General features: G+C 64.2%; 1 protein-coding gene across 1 annotated transcript in view; it reads right to left on the minus strand.

The window, feature by feature from the left end:
* Positions 1-24,900, minus strand: part of LOC111154804 (tumor protein p73) — a 47,420-nt gene that overhangs the window by 9,550 nt on the left and 12,970 nt on the right. The window contains exon 4 of the mRNA XM_022514723.1: positions 10,185-10,427. Within this exon, the coding sequence (XP_022370431.1) occupies positions 10,185-10,427 (243 nt within the window). The remainder of the gene's footprint in view (positions 1-10,184; positions 10,428-24,900) is intronic.

The raw sequence follows: 24,900 nt of genomic DNA on the forward strand, positions 1-24,900 counted from the left end.
ACCAGTGGGTCCGAGCCCTTCTGAGGCAGCTGTGGACTCCCAGGGACATCCCTGTCCCCTGCAGGGTCAGCAGGGACCCCAGCAAGGCCCACGGAGGTGTCCCGTGAGGGGTGACCTGGGGCTGAGGAGGGCATGCAGAGGACCCTCAGAGAGGGTCCTGCTTCATCCCTGAGTGGGGGCTCAGTGGGCAGACATGCTAAGGAAAGGTCTGGTCTGGGAGGGGGGCAGGTCATAGTCACAGGTGAGCAGCGGGAGAATGGCCTTTGGGGTCCGGCTCTCGTGCTTGGCCGCTGGGACGCTGTAAACCAGGAGACCAACCTCTCCAGGCTTTGGCGGGGCGGTGACTGACCACGAGTAATAACCATGGGCTCCTCTGTGCTGTGATCATTGCCACGGGAGAGGGTCCCTGGCCCCTCTGCGAGCAGGCCTGAGAGTGCTCCCAGGGGCGTGCAGACCCTGCAGTGCCCTCCCGGGAGCGACCACCCAGCGGCCCCCGTCAGTCAGTCACCGACCTCCTGCTCCCTCCGCAGATGCCCCGAAGGGGTCTGTAGACCCCACAAAGGTCAGGAGCCTTGGCTCCCTGGCCAGCAAGGATGGAGCAGGACTCCAGGCGCAGCCCTGGGCTCCGAGCCCCCCTCACGAGGTCCTGCAGCCCAGTGGGGCGGGGGTGCCCCAGGGGTGCTCTTCGTGTCAAGACTCCGTAGGAGGTTTCCCGGGAAAACCGGGAGACCCGCGGCAGCGCGGGCGGGCGGGGGCGGGCGCGCCAGGGCCGCCCCGCCCCGGGGAGGAGCCGCCGGGAGCTGTCCGCGGTACCGACGCCGGAGACGCTGGGCGAGGAGAGAGCGCGCGGCTTCTCCCTCTGCACCCCCCGCAAGGCCACCACCGGACTTGGGCCTGGCCCCACTCCCACAGGGGTGTCCCCAGTCCCGGTCCTGTCCCGCCACCCCCAGCTGGCTGCTAATATGGCCTTGGGCACGTGCACAGGCCAGCCCCATCTCTGCAGGGGGTTGAGCCCACGGAGAATGCCCGGCCCTGTCGGGGTTTCCCTATACCCCGAGCATCTGGCTGGGCTACAGGGGCAGGAGGGGGCCCTAGGAGGGCCAGACCTGGGGTAGGGCCAGGTGGGGGCCTGTAGGAGATGAAAGCCTTCTCAGATAACCAGGTCTGTGTTGAAGAGGGCGTGAGCCCCCACCCCTCCGCCAGCTCCATCTCTCCTCCCCCCGTAGCTCCTGGGCCCCAGGCCCTGGGCAGGTGGGGAGGAAGACTCTTGGGTCCCATCTATTCTATAGAAAAGGTCATGTAAAGACACTTCCTTTCCCTCCCTCCCTCTTGCCTCTCCTTCCCTAGAACCGCTAGATGGATGTGTTTCAACAGATTCTGAGCTGATAAAATCTTATTTATCTTCGGCTGTTGACACAGAGCCGTCTGGACTTGCCTGCTCCGGGATGTGCGTATTCCTCTGCGCCTGCAGGAAATGGTTTGCCCGAATGCTGGTGTATGCCCACCCCTGCCCTCCTCCACTCGGACCCTCCCCCTCCCTCCCCCCATCAGAGTCCGCGATGGCCCAGTCTGGCTAGGAGCCCGGGGCCTGGCGGGGCTGGCGTGGGGGTTGCGGGTGGCAGGCGCGGGCGGCTCTGTGGCTGTTAATTTCCTCGCGCCCGCTCCCGGCAGCTGGGTGCCCGGCACAGGCAGGTTTGGGCAGGGGAGAGCGGAGAGGTGATAATAAGTTGTCTGTCATTTTCCAGGGACGTGTAGCATCTTGCAAACCGCAAATACCGTTAACCAGCTTGGGCGAATCTGTTACAACAGATTCTGGAAGACGGGGCCTGTGGTGGGGGGAGCTTTTATTTTTTTAAATTATTTTTTTTATATAGTCCACTTTTATCTGCTTCCCGTGCGTGCATGGGAGTGTGCAGAGCACATTTCTGTCCTCTCTGGCTACAGGCTCCTTTGAGGACCTGCTCAAGGCCACAGACCCATCTCTCCCTAGAGAAGCTCTATGGGTTCATAGGGCAACCCCTGAGATCCACAGGGAGCCTAGGCCCACAGCCCCACTGACAGACCTCCTGGGTCCCCTTCTTTCCAGGTAAGGAGGGGCCTCCCAAGCTACATTGCTGCACCCCGTCCTGTGTTCTCTCCCATCCCGCGGAGCGGGGGCACGGGGTAGGCTCTGATACATGTAAAGGAGGCCTGGGCAGGACAATGGGGAAGCTGCCAGCCCGGTAACTATCACCCCAGCCCACTTCAGAGCCCCCAGGGTCAGGAAGCAGTGAGAGTCTGGGCACAAGGAAAACCACGGCCAACACCCCACCTTGGCCTCAGGCCTGCTGGTTGGAGGCTCTGGGGAGCCGACCCACAGCCAATGCCTGCAGACGTGTCTGACGAAGAAGGCTGCCATAATCCCCCAAGAGCTCCTGGCTCGGGGAGGGGACAGATGCATCTGCTGACAGACTGGACAGCAGGGGCTCCCCTCGCTGGGAGCCCAGAGGATAAACTGGAGGCAGAAACAAGGCTTTGCAGGTACCAAGTGACCCTGACCATTGTCCAGGGGTGTCCCCAGAAGCTGCTACCTGGAGAGGTGGGCGTGGCGCTGGCGGGGACACCCCTCGGGAGCCAGGCAGCCTGTCCCACCACATCGTAGAGCGAGGTCCCACACAAGAGAGCAGGAGCCTGGGACTCTCAGGATCTGGAGGTACCGTGCCCTGGGAAATGGAGAGCGTTCCCCTCTCAGTCTCTAGGCCACAGGGCCTTGGTCCTGCTCAGTCCCTCGTGGCACACATGGCTGCCGGCCAGCAGGGACACCCTCCAGTGGCTTCTGTCCTGGGCTAAGATTAGGGTGGGCAGCTGTGAGCATGGAGCTGAGCCAGGAGAGAGGTGTGTGGACACCAGACCAGGTCTGCCGTGCAGAGGGAAAGAAGGCCTGGGGGACAACAGGTCAGGAGGGAAGGCCCCCCCCAGCCGCCTGGGCATTGAGAGACGCAGTGGGCACAGAGGGGATGGGAGGGCCCCGGGGGTCTGGGGACGCTGTGTGGGCTGCAGGAGAGACCGGCAGACAGTGAGCCCCGAGACAGGGTGTCGTTACCCTGTTTCTCTAGGGCTCCCAGGGTCTTCCTTGAGGCCAGCAATCACACCAACACCCCCTCTCCGCTAGGTCCACACACACCTGGTCTCCACCCTCAAGGTCATGCGCTGACACCAGAGAGCTGCTTCTGAAAGCTGCCGGCTCCCCGGGGGAGACAGCACCGAGACCCCTGAGCTCCACTTGTCAGCACCAGGCTTGACCCGGGTCCAGGAAGACTCAAAGAGGTGTGCAGGGGACAAAGCCTGGACATGGTACTGGATGTGATGCGCTTCTTCCTCTGGCCTGGGGTCAGGGACAAGGGGACCAACAGGTGGGGCCCTGCCCTTGGCCTCAGTGATCTGGGTGGGCACTGTGGGAAACTCTGGGTCTCTGTCTGGTCCTTATTCTGTAACCCAGGTGTGCCATCTGGCTTCCCCTGGGCCCCAAACATGGGACCTTGGGGATAGAGTGGTCTGGGGACACAGCTGGGCTTGCAGAGAGCCCCAGCACCGCCACCAGGAGCCACCCTCCTGCTCCAAGGGCACAGATGGGGGCCACATCTCCAGCACCGAGATCTGCCTCTGCCAGGCCCAAACCCGGGTTCCTCTGCCCCTGAACTCAGTTTCAAGCTTTGCCAGCTGGAGAGCCCATGCCTGCGTGTCCTGGCCTCGTGGAGAAGGCAGACACTCCACTGGCTGGCCCGGTGGGGAAAGCACTCTGGCCAGGACCCAGTAAGCAGGGCTGTGAGCCAGCCCACAGAGCTGGTGGCTGGGAACAGAGCAGGGAGGCCGGCCAAACACGGGGCTCTGCTTGCCCTGGAGAATCCCCTCGATTGCCAGGGGAAAGAGTCACCCCCCCACCCGACTTGTGGCCTCTTGAGCGGGCTTGGCCTTGTCCACAGCGTCTTCTGCTCAAAGGCTAGTCACGAGATCCTCTGCCGTGGGCACACTGTCCCGAGACACACAGCTGGTCTGGCGAGCGCAGGCATGACAGGTCAGCTCCTTCCCCCAGTGTCCTGAAGCTTCCAGATTGCCTGGGGCTGAGGCCGGCCCAGAGGCAGGTGTGTCAGAGGGGGGAAGCTGCAGCCACCAGCCACCGCCGTGGGGGCCGGTGTTCAGGAGGGGACCCAGAGCCGGGGTGGGTTGGCTCCAGCGGGGTGTCCCGCACACACGGCCCGAGTGCCTCTGACCCTCCTGCCACAGAAGCTGCAGGCTGTGTCTCCACTGCAGACCTCCGCTCAGGAGGTGCCCTCTGGCCAGGAAGCCGTGCAGGCAGTGTCTTCGGTCTACAACTGCACTCAGCCAGCAGGAGAGGAGCCCGTGGCATCTCTAGTGAGCTCCGGGACACCCTAGACGTGTGTGTGTGGGGGGGTCATTTCCCAGCATTTGACGCAACAGTTGGCTGGGGTCAAGTTTTCATTGAACCTTGTAAATATCCAGGCATATGCGTGGGGCGAGGAGAGTTTTGGGCCCTGAACATCTTGGCCCCTGCAGAGAGCAGTGGCTCTGGGTGCCAGGAGGAGATGGGCCCACACGGCCTGATTTCATTCCCCCCATGAGGAGTGGGGAGAGGGCACCGCGCCCTGTGCCCCACGGCAATGGTGGAGGAGGCAGGTCTGCGATCCCCGGGGGAACCTAGGCTTATGGCCACTGCAGGGTCCCCCAACAACCTCTGAACATCTACTTCACTGAAGCCCAGAGTGCTGGCCACTTTTTCAAGGGGGCTCTCTGGCTCTAACATGAGCCTTAGCGTCACAGCCCTGTGGCCCCCCTGGGGGTAGGGGGGCCTTTCACATGCAGCCTGGGCCTGCCCCTCCCCCTCAAGGGAGCAGCTCCTCTTTCCAGTTCCGACACCCTAGGCTTTCTGCCCCCTCCTCCCCCTGGGGCTGCCTGGACAAAGCCCAGGTGTGGCCGAGGGGCTTCCACCTAGAGGCCGGGGGAGCCGTGGCCATGGGAATTCTGAGGCCTGGGATCCATGAACTTGAGCTTGGCTTCCAAGTTTGGGATCTGAGAAAATCCTGACACAGATTTCCCCCACAACTGACCACGGAAAAGCTCCCCTGGCTGCTTGGCCGAGACCCTCACCCAGAGGCCCCCAGGGCCAGAGGGGAGGATGCCCAGAAGAAGCTTTCCTCCTCCAGAGAGGCTACTGAACCCAGGGGTTGGGGAGCCCGGCTGGGAGATGCACAGGGAGGGGTGGGGACTGGTGGCAGCCCCAGCCCCTCCTGCACGCACACCATTCCTTCCTCTGCTGGTCAGCCAGGAGTGTCCCATAAGGCAGCTTCTTAGAGAATGGTCATTTGTCAACCCACACCAGGCAGGGAGGACGGGCGCCTGACCCTCCCTGGGGGGTGGCAGCTGTCACTCACTCATGGGCAAGCAGGAACCCCAGGCTCCTGGGGCCCAGATGGACGCTCTGGGCCTCTGAGGGTCAGCCTGTCTTCCCGGCAGCTCACTGGGGTCCTGGGACGTCCCCAGAGCTGGGAGAAGACTGCTCACTCAGAGCGCCCCTACACTCACAGGGGCGCACAGATGCTCCCCCCAGGCTGCTTGACGAAAGCCAGAGCTCGGGACCCCCTCTCCTCCTGCCTTTCCTGGGCCTCGGTGTCCCTACCATGACTGCCGGGAGGCTGGGCCTCTCCTGCACACCGGGGTGGGGGTGGGGGGGTGGCCAGCCCCCGTCACAGTCAGCACTGTCAGATCGACATTGTAAAATCTACGGAGCTATATCCATTTTGGGAACCAGTCCCAGAAAATAGAATTCTTCATAAAACATTGATTGTATCAGAACGCATGGACACCTACCCCCCAGGGGGCTCTCCCTCGAGGCTCCTACGGGAGCCCAGGTGGGGAGGGTACAGGCTGTCCTGGGCGCACCCCTCAGCCCCTGGGACTCAGGGCTTCCCGGCCCCACTGGGGCCTCCAAGGCCAAGTTCTGTGATCTCTGGGCCCTGGGACTCCAGCTACACAGATGGAGAGAGAAGAGGTGATGCCCGGCTCAGGCCAGGAACCGCGGCCAGCCTGCAGGACACAGGTCTGCCCCGGGACCTTCCCACAGTGCCATCCGTGCAGTCTCCCCTGCTCACTCCTCACCCGTCTCCACGACAGACAGAGCCCTTCCCTGGCCTTAAATTCGTGTAATTGCTTCTGGTGCCAGTAAAAGGTATTAATTCCACTTATGCATTCCATAAACTTTAAGGATAACGCAATTGATACCATGATCGTGTTGGGACACCTCCGCTATTATTTTCCTGCTTGCAAACCTCCGAGGGGCTGGAAAGTTTTCTCCTGAATCCATTAGTGTTGACTCAGCCACACTCTGCCAAGAATCCCGGGGAGAGCCTTTGAGCCTCCCCGCTGCCTGCTTTCCCTGGGACCCTTCCCCGCCAGGAGGGTGGTGGTCACTCTGTGTGCACTGGCTCACCCCTGGGACAGATGGGCTGGCATTCACCCACGGTCACGTGTGGGACAGCTGGAGGCCACTCAGGGGGGCGGGCCACGTGGAGCCCCCCAGGGACTCGCTGAGCCCTCCTCCCACCCTGGTCCACCCTCACTGGCCTGCCTCACACTGCCCGGCTGGACCAGGGCTCCAGCCATACAAGCCTCTTGGCTGACCTCGGAGTCCCCTCCCACACCTCCCAAAACGCGAGGGCAGTCCCCTTCCCTGGCAAGGCCCAACCTGGGAGCCAGAGGAGATGGAGCAGAGCAAGCTGGCCAGCATCCAGATGCCCCATCATCGGGCTGCTCCTCAGGACTCCTGGGACCGGCTGTCCGTGTCACTGCCAGCCCCTGGGGGGCCCCGGGACAGGAGTGGCCGTCAGGGCCCAGAGGCCAGGCTGGAGTGTGCTGGGTTTGGAGACAGGGACAAAGGCACGAACACTGCCATCCCTGGCCGGGCTCTTTACCGCCCACGGGGCCAAAGAGCATCATTGCCCAGGGGGACCAGCCCCTGCCCACAGCCCTGACCATCTAGCATGTGTCTCCCCACAAAGCTCCTGACACAGGACAAGCCCCAGACAGAACAACCCCAGAGCGGCCATGTGTGGGTGCTTCCTAGGCACGAGGCCCTGTCCGCAGCCGTCCCAGGAGCCAGCGCGCTTGTCTACAGGGACCTGTCGGGCTACAGCCCTGCAGCAGATCAGAGGCCTGAACCTTGCCTGGTTTAGAACCTCGGAGGCTGAACACACACCCTTCCCGTGCTCTGCAATGCGCACCCGGCCGTCCTGGCCTCCTGTGGGGGAAGAGGCCTTTGTCGAGCCCTGGGTGGCGACCAGAAGGGGCCGGCACCCAGGCACACGTGTCTGTGTGCATGCGTGTAGTCTCACGTGTGCATGGAGCGCGTGCATGGCTTCCCAGGTGTACAAGGCGCCTTGTGTGCGAGCTTCGTGTGAGCACGCTGGCCTGCGAGCGGAGGGCTCGCCTCGGGGCTCAGGGAGCACACGTGTGAGATCTGGTCGCAGAGGGACCACCTGGGGCCAGGGACACTCGCTGGGGGCCTCGGCCAGGCAGAGGCCAAAGACCCCATTAACAGCTGTGGTCCCCGTGAGGACCGGAGAGGGTGTTTTTCCCGAGCGAGGAGAGGAGTGAAGGCAACAGTCAATTTGGAATTGTACTTGAGAAAAATATGAATTATCTATCAGTTACCAGCCGGCCGGCATGGTGGGGCCACGCGGGGTGGGGTGCTGAGGCCCAGACGTGCGGCCAGGAAGCAAGTCTGAGCAGCGCCCGCGCAGCCAGACCCCCAGAGCTGGGAGCAGGCGGGCTGCCCGGTGGTCCCCATCCGGCACCGCGAGCCTGCCCGCCCCCTCCCCGGGCAGGGAAAGGAGCCTGCGGGGCGTCTGCTCCCAGAGAGCCCAGGAGCCAAAAATCTCATTATCAATGTCTGTCGCACCTCCACCCCTGCACTGATGAGGGCTGGGGGGGGCAGCTGTGCACCAGCAGCTCACTCTCCCCTCCCCCAGCACGGCTGCAAGAGAGCAGACGCAGGGGGGTGGGATGGGGTGAGGGGTGGTCAGAGCTTGGGGGGGCAGAGCCGGTGGGCACAGGTGAGCCTACCCTTGCCCCGGGCGTGACTGGCCGGGGCCGACCACTCCATGCGGCCACGTGGGGCCAGACAACCGTGACCCGCCATGGGCCCTCCAGTCCTAACACTGAACCTCTGACAGGAGAGGTGGAAGCAACGGGGGGTAGGTTGGCAGAGACCCCAGGCAGGCGGTGGGGGCACAGTCAGCAGAGGGGCAGCTCCTGTCCCTCCCTGAGGACCAGCGCAGACCATCTACAGCACTCCAAGCCCCCCAAGACCCTGCAGAAACCCCACCAGCATCCTCAAACAGCAGAGAGAAAGAGCCAGGACCCCCCCCAAGGCTTGCCAAGATTCCTAGGGGCCCAGCAGCTCAGGCCTTAGTGCCAGTTTTGGTGTGGGAGGGGCTGGGACCTGATAGGCCAGGGAAAGGGCTTAGGAAACAGTATGAGCATGGACGTGGAGAGGGAGTGAGCCCCCTGTCGCCAGAGGTGTGTAAGGCATCTCCTGACAGTCAAACCTCAAATCTGGGGTCGGGGGACCAGAACCGTACAGGCAATAAGAGAATCCCCCAGTGAGTACAGCCGTTGTCCAACAACCTCACCCAGGAGGACCAGCTCTAGGGCACCCGGCCGGGCCCTGCGTGCGGCTACGGAGACACTAATACCTGCTCCTGCTGCACTAGCCCCGGTCGCAGGGACGGCGTCCCCTCTGAAGAGCAATAGTGGCATCAGGGAAGCACGAGGACGAGGGCTGGGGCCCTGGACCGGGTGCCTCGCAGCCAGCGATGGGTCAGGGAGGGGGCCCAGCCAGGGCGAGAACCAGAGACAGCCGCAGGGACCCCGGGCCTTGGATCCCAGACCCGGACTGGCCCCTGCAGAGCCAGACGGGTCTCCCTGTGGACCCATGCCCCTCCAGCCCCCCAGGAGCGTGGGAAAACCACAACCTGGCCGGCGGGACAGTGGGGGTCGTGAGACCCTGTTCCTCATGCGGCCGAGCCTCAGGGTCCCCTGCTCCGTGCTCGCCAGCCCCGCGGGGACTTCTCTGTCCAGGGGCCATTTCCAGAGGCTGGGGGAGACCTCGGAGCTGCTGTTCCCTGGAAGGGGTGAGGCTGCCCTACGGCCAGGACCTGCTCGGTGTCCCGGGGGCAGGGTCCTGGCAAGCGTCCTCATCCTTCTCCTGTGTGGGGACAGGAGAGCTGGAGGGCCCCCGCGGCTGCCTTTCCTGCCAATGCCCCGTGTGCCCTAGTCTCAGCAGCGAGCCTGTGGTCTGTCCCTGGGGGTCTCAGAGTCCCTGCCCCCCACAGCCCTGTCGTCCGTCTCCCAGCTGCACCCACCTCCCCACCTCCGTTAGGAACCCAGAGCCCCAACCCGGAAAGCCAGTCCCCTGGATGAGCACTTCTTACCTGCCTAACACCAGCGAGCTGCTTGCCCTCCCCTCCGCTTTCCAGAGTCAAGGTAAACTCAGAGCACCCCAGGGGGGCCAAGGAGCACAGCATCCAAGCTGGCGGAATCCCCGTGGGGGGCCAGAATGCTGCCACGTGCAGGGTGGGTGCAGGGGAGGCAAGACCTGAGTCCACAGCGCCCGTGGACTCCCACCCCACCCCCTGACTTCCCGGTCGCACACTGGTGCTCGCAGATGACAGCCCAGAGGCCGGCAGGCAAAGCCCCAGCCTGCCAGCCACCAGACAGTAGACCTCCCTGCCAACGGCGCTCCCTGGAGGAGGCGGCTGCTCACCGCTCACCCGTTCACCCGGGACGGCATTCTCACCCGGACCGGACTCAAGCCCCACCGCAGTGCGGGGATGCCAGTGGTCCGTCTCTGTCCCATGGACCTCGCTGCTGAGCTGAGTCTGCCCCTCTGGGGCCCCGCGGAGGCTGGCCACTCTGGCCGCACGTCCAAGGGGTGGGCACGCCCAGAGTGCCCAGCCCCAGACCCGCCTCCTGCCCAACGCTCCTCCCGGCGGTGGTGGGCCAGGTGGGAGCCCCGTGCGGACACCTGGCTGGTCCTCCCTTGCTGCCCAGCCGGCCGGCCGGTGCGGGGGGCGATCAGCCCTTCCCACCCCACACCCCGGGATGCCCCTGGGAGCAGGGGCGCCACTCACCGTCCAGGTAGCTGACTTGGCCGTGCTGGACTGCTGGAAGGTGACGTCAAAGTGGTGGGGGCCGGGGTAGTCGGTGTTGGAGGGGATGGCCGGTGCGGGCGACATGGTGTCGAAGGTGGAGCTGGGCTGCGCGTAGGGCGAGTGGGTGGGCACGCTGGCCGTGTGCTCCGGGGTGTAGGGGCTGGCCGGGGCCGCGCGGCCGCTCATCTGGTCCATGGTGCTGCTCAGCAGATTGAACTGGGACTAGCGTGGGAAGGGGGAGGGAGGGGGACACACAGTCAGGCTGGAGAATGGAAGCACGGCCGGAGGTGTCCTGTTACAGGAGCCTTAAAGGGCCAGCAGCGCAGTCATCCCAAATATTTCCCGCCCCCCCCCCAACCTGACAGGTCACTGCCTGTGTTGGGATAAACTGACATACTCACCTCGCCCTCCCCCCTCCCCCTCCATCAGCCTCCCCGCGCCAGCGCTTCTGGGTTCCACGGAGCGCGCGCACCTGGAGGGCAGCTGCTGGGGAGGGGGAGGCTCCCTGCCCCTGGACCTCCTGCCGGGAGGTGGGCTCGGGCTTGGGGGGCAGTATCCCCGTCGCCGGACCCCCACCCCCTGCACAGCATGAAGTAGGGAGACCCTGGGCTCAGGGAGGCAGACAGGGCAGGGGGTGGCCCCAGGGTGTGGGGCCCAGGGTCCCCTTCTGCCACCCACAGCCTCTGTGCTAACCTGGCCCTGGGAGCCCAGCCCCTCCCCCCGGGGCCACACACGCAGGAGCACAGTGTGGAAGCATCCCCAGCTGCCCTCTCGGGGTCCCTGCCTGGAGCTCAAGGAGGCCCCAGCAAAGGAGGGGGAGGACAGATCAGATCCCTCCTGGAAGGCCAGCAGGGAAGACATCTTTCCCAATCTGGAGGCTTCCACCGGAGGTGGGTCAGGTCAGGGTACAGGGCTGCTGGTACTGGCCAGAGGGGCTTCTAGGCACAAACATGGAAGCTGCCCTCCCTCTGTGCCCAGGTGGCCATGATGGCCATGATGGCCATGTGGTTTATTTTAATCCTCTCTGTGGGCCTGAGGTGGACACTGTTATTATCCCATTTTACAGATGAGGACAAGGACACTGAGGTATGGAGGGGGAGTGATTTGCCTGGGGTGAGGCGGTGGCTCCAGCCACCCTCAAGGCAGCCGCCCTGAAAGGGCATTGCAGGGGACGGCCAAACAGGGGCAGAGGGCCCGAGGCCCCCCTTGGGGGGCAGAGGCAGACTAGCAGCCAGTGCAGGAAGTAGGGAGACTCGGGGCCCAGGGGAAGCTCGCCCTGCAGCCCCCCTCCACCGGCCTGCCTCCAGGAGTGCGTCCCTCAGGGCCGGAGGGACTGGCTGCTCAGCCGCTTCCGCCCCCACCCCCGGGGGTCTCCTTCTCCATCGGGAGCTGGGGTTCCTCCCGCTTGGCACCCCCAGGAAGGCACACATCTGCCTGTCTGGTCTGTTAGTGACAAGGATCTTTAGAGCTTCTACTGAATGCTCAGTACCAGGGATGCTGGAGGGGAGGGAGGTGACAGGCAACAGGTGACACTGTTGCTGAAGCCCTGGCTTGGGGTCCACGGGTGAGGCCAGGGCTTCCTTGGTGCTCCAGCCCTGCCCAGGCCTGGCTGAAGCTGCCGTCCGGAGGCCCTTGGTGCGGGGGAGGGGTTGATAAATGTGGGGCCTTGTCCACCACCAGCTGGACAGGAGACCCTTGCAGGGCCCCCTGAGAAACCCTTCCCGCTCTGGCCCCCCACCACCTTCCTAGCTTCCTGCGCCTTCTCCTGTCCCCTGGGGAGCACTCCCCAATGGCCGGCAAGTGGAGAGATTGGCAGGTCCGCAGGTCAGAACGGGACTGACAACTGCCCCAATTAAGGAGCGATGGAACAGCCAGGGGGACCCCAGGCTTGCCCAGAAGTGTACTTGCTGGGAGACCTGCTGTGGGGTCCCTGCAGAGAGGCTGGGAGGGGCTGGGGGCCACAGCGACGGGGAGCCCCGCTTCCTTGGGGCATGAGGAAGGTGCTCTAGGAGTCACTGTGCGGGGAGGGAGCCCAGAGCTGGGGAACTTTTCTAAACCGCGGAAATGCAGGCTTTGAATAGGCGAGTTGTGTGTTATGCAGAACGTGGCTTGTGGCTCGATAAAGCAATTTTAAACAAGACAGTTGATAAAGCAATTTTAAACAAGACAGGCGGCAGAGGAACCAGCCTCCCATTCCACGTGGGGCCCCCGCTGGGGGACACCCCCTGCCCTGCGCCCCCCCATCCCAAGGGCACATCGCTTCCCTGTCCCCTCCCAGCCTCTGCTTTCTGTCTCCCTACAGGACTGCGGGCCTCACAAGGACCGCCACATGTCCCCACGCGTGGGACTGTCCAGTACGCAGGCACTGGCCACACAGGCACGTGGAGCATGGCCGTGGCGAGCCAGGGGGGCGCGCAGCACCCGGACTTTGGACACTCGGTGCCACGAGGAAACGTAAAAAGGAAGGATCCACGCTCGGCTTCACACTGAGCACGCACCGAAAGCAACGTGCATCATCCCAATACACGGCGCACATTATTACATTGTTTCCACGGGTTTCCTTTTACTGGTTTTCTACGTGGCTGCTGGAAAGCGCAAAATCACCCCAAGGGCCTACTGCTGGAGGGAGCTGGCCCCTGAGCATCTGCCCCAGGAGCTCCAGCCTCATCCCCCCTCCCTACCTCACCTTCCTGGGTTCCAAGCTCCTCCCCGGTGAGGTGAGGGGCACTACACAGAAGAGGAAGGGGAAAGGAAGGAAGAAAGGAAGGAAGGAGGGAGGGAGGGAGGAGAGGGTAAGAAGGATGGGGCACTAACCGGCCCTCCTGCTCAACCAAGCTGAGAGCCCCATGGGTCCTGGGCTGGGGAAGACGGGGTGTCAGCCTGCTCCCCAGTCGAGTCCCCATGACCTCTCTCTTCCAGGACAAGCCAAGGCCCCACAGAGTGAGCAGTGAGCGGCTTCCCTGTGGCCACCCAAGGGCTCAGTGAGGACAGCCGACTGTTGTCCTCGCTCCATCCCCAACAGGAGGACAGCCCAGGCCAGCAGGGCAAAGGGCCCCTGTTCAGGAGAAATGAGAGGCAGGCCCATGATGGCAACATTGTTCAGATTTTAACTTGTCCACATTCTTTCCCAATCTGAGGTGGGTGCCAGGGAATTAGTCACTGAACCAAAAGAGCCGGCTGATAGCATCTGGGCGGGCGCAGCAGCCACGAGGCAGGAGGGAGCCGGAGGCTTCCAGCAGGCAGGTCCCCCAGAGATGCGAGGGAAGAGGGGAAGAGCTCCGCACACAACACCCAGACCTGGCTGCAGGCTCCCTCCCTCCCTCCCTTTGCCAACAGAGAGAGCCTGTCCTGGGCAGCCGGGAGCACATAGCCCTCTGACCCACAGCACTTCGGCACTTCGCTGACCCGGTGTCTGGGGAGCTGCCCCCTCCCAAGGCGGCACCTTGTTGGGTCACTGGACAGGTGATAGCTGTCCCTTCGAGTCCTTCTTGGGGTCCTGTCCCCCCAGGAACACCTCTGACTGCACCCCAGGTGCTGTGTGGGGCCGACTGTGGGGGTGACCCCGCTGGCCAGATGTGGATGTGTGAGCCTGTGTGTGACTCCCTTCCTTCCCTCCCTTTGCATTCCTTCCTAATGGAGATGGGGAGGGCCGTGGGGGACCAGCCCCTCACTCTCTCCCCATCTCGCTTCCTGAACCTGCCCGACACAGCCTCACAGAAGGCTGGGGAGCAGCTCGTCCAGACCAGAGGCCCCTGGAAGCTGGGGTGAGACCCACTTGGCAGGAGGAGGAACCCGGGCAAAACCAGGACTTTTTTGGTTTGTTTTGCTTTCAATCAGAGCTCCCAAGAGAGTGGGCTAATTAGGACATGCCCGGCCCCAGGCGGCCCACATGTGCCTACATGTGCGTGCAGAGCTCCTGGGCCCGACCCAAGGAGGGCTGCGAGCAAGCAGACGGGGGTGCAGATGCCGTGGTGGCCTCCCCTCCGGATGGGGCAGACGATGAGCCGAGCCTGAGCCGATGAGCCGGGCCTGCCTCTGAGGCGGGCAGGCAGGGTCGGGCTCTGGGGGTGGGGGGTGGTTTTGCTGGGGCAGGAGGGAGCCTCTCCTCCCAGATCCCCATGTGCTTGCTGGAGGGTCAGTGGGGATGACCTGGGAGCTCCCTCCACCAAGAGGAGATAGGCTCCCCCAGGCTCTCTCTGTCCGTTTGCTCCACAAACATGCTTTCTGCTGCTCTCTGCCGACTTGCGAGGGACACAGTGCAGGGCAGAGAAGGTCAACCTGCCCTCGGGACACATGCAGGGTGTTCAGCTCTGCAGGGATCTAGCCGGGCTCCCATGGTCAGCTCCTCTCAGACCAGGATCCCCGGTGGGCCCATTTCTGCTCAGGCAAGGGCATGCACAGGTCTGGGGGGCCACGCGCTCATGGGTGTTCACACACAGGGCTCAAAACCCACACAGGGATGGGGCAAGGGGCTTAGACCTCAGTCCGCCAAGGGAAGGGGCCACTGGATGGGATGAGGGTGAGTGGAGACCCCCCCCCCGACACCCCGCTCCGTGGATGACCTGGGCTGTGTCTGAGCACCTGCTCTCCTCTGGAAAAGCAGCTGGACTGCCGGGGCCTCAGAGTCCCAGGCAAGGAGAATGCGTCCCCGAGGACCAGCAGGGGGAGGACGAGGGGAACCCCTGGGGTGCAGCTGTCCAGGCATCTGCAGTGGGGGGTCCTCTTCTCCCCTGTGGATCTGCCGGGGGTCTCCCCAGCAGCTACAGCAGAGACTAGCTCCCAAGGTGGAGACAGTGACAGGAGAGAGCTGTTGGCACTCACACGCGGTGACACTCTGGCCAGTCTCAGCCGTCAACCCCATCCCCAGACCCTGCTGCTTTGATCCATCCCACGCCCAGGGGGTGGCAAAGAACAGGGGCCTGGTTGGGGGTCAGAGGCCTCACCTCCCGTGCACCCCCACCCCCATAGGCAGCAGAAGGTCTGGCCTGCCCACTGGTCCTCCTGCCCCGGGAACTCAGCTCAGCCCAGCCCCACAGCCCCACCTGCCAGACATCCTAGCCCAAGCTCCCAGCGCCCTTTGCTGGCCAAGCCAGTGTTGGGGGTCCCTACAGCTGATTAAGGGATGGTGACTGTGTTGGCTATCCCAGAACATGGGCTCTCCTGGCCAACCCACTGCCCGCCTACAGGTCTACCTGTGTGCCCAGGTCCGGGATGAGTGCCACCCACAAGGACCACGTCCTGGGGCAAAAGCAGAGAGACAGAAGGGACTTCCCAGGTCCAGCAGGGCAGAGCAGGGCTCCGAGGTCAGGAGACGTAGGGGCTGAGGTCCCAGTCCCACCTGTGTGACCCAGCCTGGCACTCCACCTCCCATCTATAAAGTAGGGGTGAAGCCATAGGTCGGTTATGGGGATCAGGAGAGTCCAGAAAGGCTATAACCTGCGACTTTCCTTCAGGAGGAAGGACCCCTGCCCAGGACACTCCCCAGATCCAGGAAGCCCTCCGTGCACGGTGCACTCCTCTCTCCTCGTCTGCACAAACGCCCAACAAGGAAAGGGCTGCAGACGAGGCAGACCCGGCCAGCCCCAGGCCCTCATCCACTCGCTCAGAGGCCAGGGCTGAGCCCAAGGCACAGATAAGGGGCGAGCGGGAAACCCCTGTGTCCCAGAGAGGCCACGTCCCGCCATCTTGTCATGCTTGGCCCCGAGGTCATGCTCAGAAACTCTGGGCTGGATGAAACAGAGCCGGGAACTCACGGACGGACCCCAAGGCACACGTGGGCCACGGCCCCCACTCCTGTTCTGGGCATCTCTGGGGCTGAATGCGGGTCCTGCAGGAGCACCTGGCAGAACCAGCCACAGAGCGCGCAGCCAGCCTGCCTGCCCCCGGGGCCAGGCCACCTCCCTGCACCCGCGCCTTCTTTTTCTCCTCCCCATGCTCAGCAGCCGGCCTTCTCAAAAAACAGGGCTCCCCCCGCTGCACGGGGCAGCCGTTCCTTCCTGTGAGCGGGGCTTATGCAGCTGCATAAGATTCCTGTGTTACGTGTTTGTTTATATAAAACTGATAAACCAGGGGCGCCTGGGTGGCTCAGTGGGTTAAAGCCTCTGCCTTCAACTCCGGTCATGATCTCAGAGTCCTGGGATCGAGCCCCGCATCGGGCTCTCTGCTCGGCGGGGAGCCTGCTTCCCCCTCTCTCTGCCTGCCTCTCTGCCTGCTTGTGATCTCTGTCTCTCTCTCTGTCAAATAAATAAAATCTTTAAAAAAAAAAAACTGATAAACCAGCTCAAATGAGGTTTCGGGACGTGGATGGAAAACAAATCATTTCTGAAAGCCTGTGCCGGGCTTGCTTCCTTGTGCCCTGCTCACTTCCCAGCGTCTGTGGCCCCTTTGGCGGACCCCAGGCGACCGAGTTGGGGAAAGCCAGAGCACAGGCGGGCTGTGACCATGCAGCAGCCACCCCAGGCGTGTTCTCAGGTGTCACACGTGCTCTCTCCGGAGGGGACAGAAAACCTTGTCGCTAAAATTTACGACTCTTAGTATGTCCCCAAAGGCTCCATTCCAGGCTGACTCACTCACTAGTGGAGGGGACTGGAGGGAGAGAGAGGTTATTCAGCCTCCTCCCTGCATGGGACCGCACAGGGGCAGCCGGAGACACTGGGTTCAAACCCCAGTTCAGGAAGCATCCCTTTGTCCCTGCCTGAAGGACACACAGATTCCAAAGACAGAGCTCCTGCACCTTTGGGTGGTGACATGGGGTCGCCCAGGGGGCTCCCCGTTCCCAGCCTCCTTTGCATACTGCTGTCCGTACCACAGGGCTTTTGCTCCTGTTGGTTCCCTCCTGGGACACTGTCTCCTCCCACCTGTAGAGCCTTCCAAGGCTCACCTCCTTCTAGAAGCTTCCAGGATCTCCTCCTGCTTGTATTCTGTGTTCTGGGGCTTTCTCTCCCACTTCCCTGGTAGAGTAAAAGACATCAGGATGCACGCCCTCGTGGGTTCATATCCCGTGGGGTGTCCACTTTCCAGCCAGCTCTGAGCCTCTAAAAGCTGAAGCTTGACCAGCACCAGGTTGGGGCATGGACACGCTGCGTGGTCAGAAGCACAGTTTGTGACCCTCAACCCGAGCGACCGCCAGCCCATCGCCCGGAAGCCTCAGGGATCATGTCAAGTCAGGGAGCACGGACGCTGAGCGCCGTGCGCATCACAGACATGACGTTCTCACGAGGAAGGAAGCTGGAGGAGAGAAATCTCATTCAGAGAGGCTCAGGAAGAGGAAGCCCATCTCCGGGCTGCAACCGGAGTCCACGCACGGGTGGACTCGAGCAGTTCAAGCCGGTGGGTGTCGGGTCCACTGGTTTAAAGACCTGCGGCAAAGGGCTGCCCGGCTGCCCGGCTGAGCTCAACGCCCCGGGAAGCTCCTCCTGGACACTGAAGCTCATGGCCCTCCCCGTGCAGAGAGCCCACAGGGGTGGGCCGGCCTGCAGCCCTGCCCAGGCTCTTCTCCTTTGGGACCTTGGCCGGGCTCACAGGGATCATACAGGGGAACCCCCGGCCGGCCAGTGCCGACTGTCAGAGTCCTCCATCCGTCCCCTGAGGCTCATGACAACGGGGAGTGAGGACATTTCCAAAGCCCTTCCCCAAGAGGCCCAAATGCCACTCTGAGCAAATTTCCCCATGACCTTTCCAGATGGGGAAGGTGGCGACACAGCTGGCCTGAGGCATCATGGGTTCCTCTCTCCTTCCTCCTACCCTCCCCACCAGGCCTTGCTGGGAACTGATGCCATGCCAGGCCCCCTGGCTGTGTCCACTGCTCCCCAAGCCTGTGGCACCACGGGCCGCCTGTGCAGCCCTAGGGCCTCGCAAACCCTTCTCCCTTCACAGCCCTAAGGGAACAGCCTGGAGGAACAGTCTTCGTGGCCCCCCAAGGTCAGCTCCCGCGCACCCCACATTCGCTGCGGGCCCAGCACAGGGTCCCACCCTGCAGCCCCGGCAGAGAGCTGCCCTGGATTCCAGCCGTAACCCTAACCCACGGTGGGGTTCCCAGCCTCCCCGGCCCCTTCCTCGTCCCCTCCGCCAGCTTCTGCCCTCCAGCCTCCGGGCCCTACACAGAGCCCACCTCCCCGGGCAGGTTCCCCGCTCTGCTGCCCCTCCCGGCCAGGGGCTGGGGCTGAAGCTGAGTGCTGGGCACCCTCTCCCGCACTGGGGGAGGCGCTCTGGGCCCAACCTGGAGCCACACCCCTTTGATCTCAGAAGGCTCTGCCTGGTGTCTGCTCCGACCGCCCGTCCTCCAGCTCCGCAGAGAGTGCTAAGACTTCTGCAGAGTGTGAAACTCCAAACCCCCTGCTCTTCTCCGGCAGGCCTGTCTGGGCTCCGGTGCGCCCCCACCCAGAGGTGAGTGACTGGCACGCCGTCCAGGCTTTAGGGGGAGACAAGTGGCCCACTTGGAGCAGGATGTCTGTCCCACGGTGCTTCCCACAGCATCTCCTGGAGTCTGTGATTAAACGGGTGGAAATGCCAACAAGACAGAACTCGTGCTGGGGGAGGCGCTCTCTCCTGAAAATATGCATGAACGCGGTCTCCTCACCCGGGGCAGAGGCGAGGCCTTGCCCCATCCTCCGCCAGGGCCATGTGGAACTTTCCACACCTCGCGCGGAGAACCGTGCCCCCAGAGGCCCGCTCCCGTAGCTGCTGGGGCGCATGTCCGCAGGTCGTCCCTGCCCGCCTCCCCCTACACTCAGCCCCGCTGAGACACGGGGGCAGCGGCCTGCAGCGGGGGCCTTACAGGGCCCCCGGGGGGCTTGGGCTGCGCCCTGCCGGCCTCCATGGGGCTGCCGTGACACAAGCAGGCGGCCCACTGACATACAGGCTTTATTTTAACTCCCAGGGCACAGCCCCATCCAGGATGTCCAGGGTCTGCAGCAAAGCTGAGGCACAGCTCATGGGGTACCCCTTGGGCCTGAGCACCGCTGGGGACAGTCGGCCTTCCTGTCCCCCTGCCTGGCGCCCCAGAGCCTGACCTTACCCAGGCGTCTGCCCTGACATCCTTCGCCCACCTCTCCCTGGTCTGTCTGTCTGTCCATCCTGCAGGTGCTGATCAGGCCCCGCCCACACCAGACCTCACCAATCCTTGGTGACAAGTGCCATGAAGGTGACAAGGACGGGGAGGGAGAGTCACGAGTGTGCCCCCTTCAATGGCCGGGACCCAGGATGGAGAAACAGCCACGCACCACCTCAGTGAGGCTCTCGGCCACTAGCTGGCTCACTGCTTCCCCAAGTCAAGGCTCTGGGGTGGACAGAAGGGCCGACCCAAGCCCCTCCCACCCGTTCTGCTACCTGACAGCTTCCTGGCGATAGGTGAGCGTAGCCTGTCCCTTCCCCACACATCTCCCAGGGGCCTCCGGGGCGCTGGGAGCCGCCGGCACCTCGCACACGTGGCCCACAGCCTCCCGCAGTGGCCGGAAAACCAGCGCGTGTGTAGGGGCTCAGGGCTTCACACTGGGCTGAACGCAAACACAGCCGGGCAAGGCGCCGGGGGAGATGGGCCGGGCACAGGGAATCCTCCAGACCGGAGAACAGAGAGCAGCGCCCGCTGCCCGAGGAAGGGCTGAGGGGGACGGTTCGGCTTGGGATCCCAAGCCAAAGGCTGTGACGTCAGCCGCGGAGCAGAGCAAGGGGCTGTACGACCCCAGGACACACCGACGGGCTTCTCATGAATGGGAGGCTGGATGGTGCAGCAAGGAGGGTCAAGAATAGCTCCAGGTTTTGGCCAAGGCAAGGAAGAGTGAATTTTCCACTCGCTGAGACCAGACACATCCCCACGGGGCAGGCGGGAGCTCAGGTCAGGGAGAGGGTGCCTGGGGCCGCCAGCCCATTCTGCAACCCAGAGCTCCAGCCACTCTGGTTTGGCTCCATCCTGCGACAGGAGCCCCTCCCGCCTGGTCCCCAGAGGCCTGTCCGTGCTGCCCGCCTGCGACACCTCCTTTCTGTTCCCCGCGGCACCCTCTCCTGGCTCCAGGCAGCCCCTCTTGTCTCCTGGGAGGACTCCGTCTCCTATCTGGTTACTCTTCCTCCGTTCAGCCCCCACCCGGGCCAGGACTCCCCCTCCCCCGTCATCTGCACCTGACACCTCCCCCCAGTGTTCAGCTGCCCTCTGCCATGCCAGGCTTGTCACACTCTCCCTCCTCCCAGCCGCTCAGCCGGCCACACACAGCCGAGCTCACTCTTCACCCCAAATCCCCCTCCCACGGTTTCCCAACCAAATACACAGGTGGCGACTCCCTTCACCCAGCCTCCTGGGTCCAGCCTTGGTCGCCTTTGCCCTCCCCACCTGCCCAGCCTCCAGCAGATCCGTTCCGGAACCCGGGTGCTCGCTCCTCCCCGCTCCCGCCTGGCCCCAGGTGCCAGGGCTGTGGGGCACCGTGCAGCAGCCTCGGCCCTGCCCTCCAGTGGCCGCCCTGAGCACTGCAGCAGGGGCTCCTCTCAACACCCCCCCACACACACACACCATCTCCTCCCTCCCCCTGCTAGTACCTTGGATACCCGAGGCGCTTAGTACCTATTTCTTGATGCACGGTTGGCGCTTCCCACCAGGGACCTTCCTGCCCAGAACCGCGCGTCTGCAGGAACGGAGAGTGACCGGACCCCATGGCACAGGGGGTGCTAAGTGCTGGGGCCTCCCGTGCGGCTCCCGGACCGCGAAACAGCTCCCGGACAGCCCTATTTGTTCATGTTGGGGTTTTGGCTGGTTTGGGGCAAACCCCCTCCCTCTTTTAGGATGTTTACATGCAGCGGGAAGCTTCTCTCTCCCTCTGGGATAGAAACAGGAAGCAAACGCTTCTACAAGTCACTGTGCCCAGCCCGGCCCATCTCCCCCGGGGGCAGAGGCTTCGGCGTCCACCTGCCCGGGGCCCAGACACCCCAGAGCCGCTGCTCAGAGGACGCTCGCCGACCGAGATGTCCGTGGTCGACACAGAACCAACCCTGCTGGTCCCCGGGGCAGGGGCCCCAGCCACAGAGTGGACACCAGTGGCCTTCCGCTGCCTACTGCTCCCTCCATGGTGCCACAGAGAGCCCTGTACCCCCCGCCCCCCGGGAAGGAGGCCACGCAGCAGCCGTGCTCAGCCCTGCCTCATTCGGGAGAAAAGGTTTTGCCAGAATCCCTGTATGCCCAGGCCCCTTGCTGGCTCGCTGGCCTCCAGAGCCCGGGGTCTCCCGGTTCTAACTCGGGTTGTGTACGTGAGAACATCAGTGACAAGGACACGGCCCCTCCTGGTTCCCACCCCACCTGCACGGAGAGTCTGGGGGTCCGAGTCTGCTTGCATGCCATGGAGCCCAGTGACACATGTGGTGGGGAAATAGTCAGTGACAAAGTGAGTGACAGAAGGGGGGACGGAGAGGAAAGATGTCCCCTCCCCAGCCCAGCAGTTGCCCACACTAGTTTCAGACAAAAAGCTCACGTTGACTGAGTGCACGGAGCCAGGGCCGGAGTCAGGCCGTAGAGACGTCTCACCCACACCCCTCACCCCTCTTGGGACACACACATACACACCTGTCATTCATCCCATGGCCTTGCTGGGGACACACGCCCACAGGCACAAACACATACATGCCTGTCCCAGCACGCAGTGAGCACAACACACGTGCACACGTGTTCTCACTCATGTGCACACTCACATGCTCTTGCACGTAAGCACACGCGTGTGCTCACACATGCCGCTAAGAGTGCGCAGGTCTCTAGAGGTGGCCGCAAACCCAGGTCCTTGTGGCCCGGGCTCCTGTTCTCTGCCCGTGCAGCTTGGGAGCGCCTGCACTCTGTCCAGCTGTCCATCCTCTCCCTCTGCCCGCTGCTGGGTCTCCCACAGGGCACAGATGCCAGGGCCCCGGCTCTGCCCGCCTCCCTCTCAGGAAGAGCGGCTCCAGCCTCCACCTGCTCAATTAGCTGCCTGGTGCCTGGCTGGCCCCGGGGACCCGGCAAGTCTGGAGATGAGCCCAGGTGCCCAGGGCCCAGGCTGTGGAGACCAAGCAAACCTGCGGTCCCTTCCTTCCTTCCCCTCTGCCAGGCTTTCTTTCTGTGAGACGGCGACAGGACACCTGAGGCCGGCTTGCCGCAACTCCTTGACCTTGAGCCTAGACCCAAGGAGCAGCTTCCCAGGAGAGGATGCTTTGACCTGGGAGCAGGTGAGGGCAGCCTCACCGTCCAACCCCCGGGGGCAAGGGCGACCTCCAGGGTCCCCTGAGCTCCTGGCAGCCGGGGACAGGGCAGGGCAGATGGTGGCCCCTGAGCCTGGGACAAAGTCCCCAGCCCGAAGCTGGGGAGCCTCAGAAACCCCCACATCTCAGGGCAGCCACCCAGCCCTGGCCGACAACTGCCCGCCCTCCTCTCCCAGCCAGTGGGCGCCCGTCCCAAACCCCACCGGATGCCCCCTGTGCCCAGGACCAGCCCCCCAACCGTGCATCCTGCCCAAACCATCCTGCCTGCCCTGGCTTACCCTGGATGGTGGCCCCCAGCCGGCCACAGGCACCCGGCCAGGAGACAGCTGAGAGAACAGCCCCCCCCGCCCGCCTCCCGGCTGGGCCCCCCGAGGAGGATGGCGCAGGTCCGCCCCTACCGTGGTGAAGTGCCGCATGGGGTCACTGACGTACAGCATGGTGGGTGCGCGGGGGCCTGCACACGCCGGGGGGCTGGCGTGCCACGGGGCGAGGCATGGGTCTGCGTGGCCGGGGACTGGGACGGGGTTGCCCACGGCGGGGCGGGCTGTAGCCAGGTGGGGAGGCGCCGCAGCTAATGGGGCGGGAGCTCGGGATGCTCCCGGACACGCGGGCTGTTCGCTGGCGTTCCCTTCTCCCGCAGCTCTGTCAGCCGCATCTAACAACAAAACCGGCGCCCGCCCCTCCGTCCCTCCTGCCTATTCATCACGGTCCAGGCAGGCCCCGGCTTGCCCACCGATGTGTCGGACCGCACCACGGGGCCGCGTGGGGAGGGCCGGCGCTCGGGGCCAGCGCCTGCCCACCGTCCAGCCACGACCGGCTGCCCCCAGAGACGCCGCCCTTGGGAGGCTTGGGGGACTGTGGGCCTCCGCCCCTGAGCACCAGGGGGCCAGCCCGGGGCCCCTGAGACCTCCGTAGGTGAGGCTGGGGCACCCCGGAGGGAAGACGTGGTGCTGTGGTCCCAGAGCCCTGGGCGGAGCACATCTCCCTCCTGCGCAGGGAGCATGGTGGTTCCCCGGGGACACCCCGAAGCTGGATGGAGAGGAGAAGCACCCTAGAGACTGCGTCCCTGGTCCGCCCGCTGGGAGCCTTGCTCCCGGCAAGAGCTGCTGAGGCGTGGCCCAAAGCCATGGGCTAAGCTGGGGACGCGGGGTCCTCGTGCTCTGGTCCCTGACGCTGGCCGTGTCCCCACGGGGGCTGAGCCCCTATAAACAGCGATGTGGCCCAGAAGGGGGACGGCTGGGCCCTGCCCGCCACAGTGTGCTGACCCCGAGACCCTCGCCACCTCCAGGCCTGGGCCTGCATCCCGCAGCCCTCCTGGCGGGAAAGTGGCCGTGGTCACCATGACGCCCTTCCTAGGGGCCGGAATCCTCGCTGGAAGCAGGCAGGGCGTCGGTTACACACAGATAAATCACATATGTGGCCCTGGACGTGCCACGCTCAAGTTCCAAGGCCCCAACAAGAGCTTACAGACCCACGAGGCACTGGACGGCCAGCCCATTCTCACCACCTCCCCAGCCACCTCCCAGCTCCTGGGGGCCTGGGAGCCCCGGGCTTGGGGCACAGGGGGCTCCAGCTGAGGCCCGGCAAGGCATTCGCTGACCAGCCCAGACCCCCACAGAGGGAGAGCCGGAGGCAGAGACACAGCCCACTCCCGGGACCCCGTGGCTGTCGGCTCCCAGCACGCCGGGGACCCCCCACACATCATGAGACCACGAGGAGGGGTCTGCAGAGACGTCCAGTTGGAAGTTCTGGCTGGAGGCAGCGGCGGAGAGCCTCCTTCGCCCGAATGCTTGAAGACGGGAAGGCCTGGGGTGGGGAGCCCCATCGCCACTCCCGCCCTGGTCCTGCCCCTCAGTGTCCTCACGCTTTTGGAGGAGGCTGAAGTGCAGGTGCCTCATGGGCTGGGCAGGTGGGGGACGGGGGACACGGAGCCGGAGAGCAGCAGGGCTCGACCCCCGCTCCCACAGGGCGCTGTGTGAATTTGGGCCCCTCCCCAGACTCTCAGGAGGGGTGTCCCCTCCGGTTGGGCCACATCTCCCCGGGGCTGGGGAAGCGCAGCGGTCTTCTGAATCTGCTGAAAGCAGGGAGCAAAGGTGAGAAGAGCCTGATGGGAGGGACCCCGGAGTCTGGCACACAGGAGCGCTGTGTGGGGACTGCACCCCAAGGTGGCCCCAAGATCCACACTCCGGCCTGTGTCCTGCACCCCCTCCCCGGGCGGCGCTGTGAATGCGGTGACAGCCGCTGGGATTCGGTTACAAACCAGTCAACTCCGAGTCGATCAGCAGGGAGACTCTACAGGTGGGCCAGGCCTAATCAGGTAAGCTCTTCAAAGAGGTCAGGGCAACAACTTCCTAGCTTTATCACACACTCCCTGTGGGCCAACAAATTCCTGCTGGCCTCAGGGAGCACACAGCCAGGTGGTAGAGGCACCCCAGGGCAGCAGACGGCAATCTCTAGGAGCTGAGAACGGCGGCCCTCAGCCAACAGCCAG

Source organism: Enhydra lutris, unplaced genomic scaffold, assembly GCF_002288905.1.
Source record: "Enhydra lutris kenyoni isolate GAN:26980312 unplaced genomic scaffold, ASM228890v2 scaffoldscaffold38, whole genome shotgun sequence".
NCBI lineage: Eukaryota > Metazoa > Chordata > Mammalia > Carnivora > Mustelidae > Enhydra > Enhydra lutris.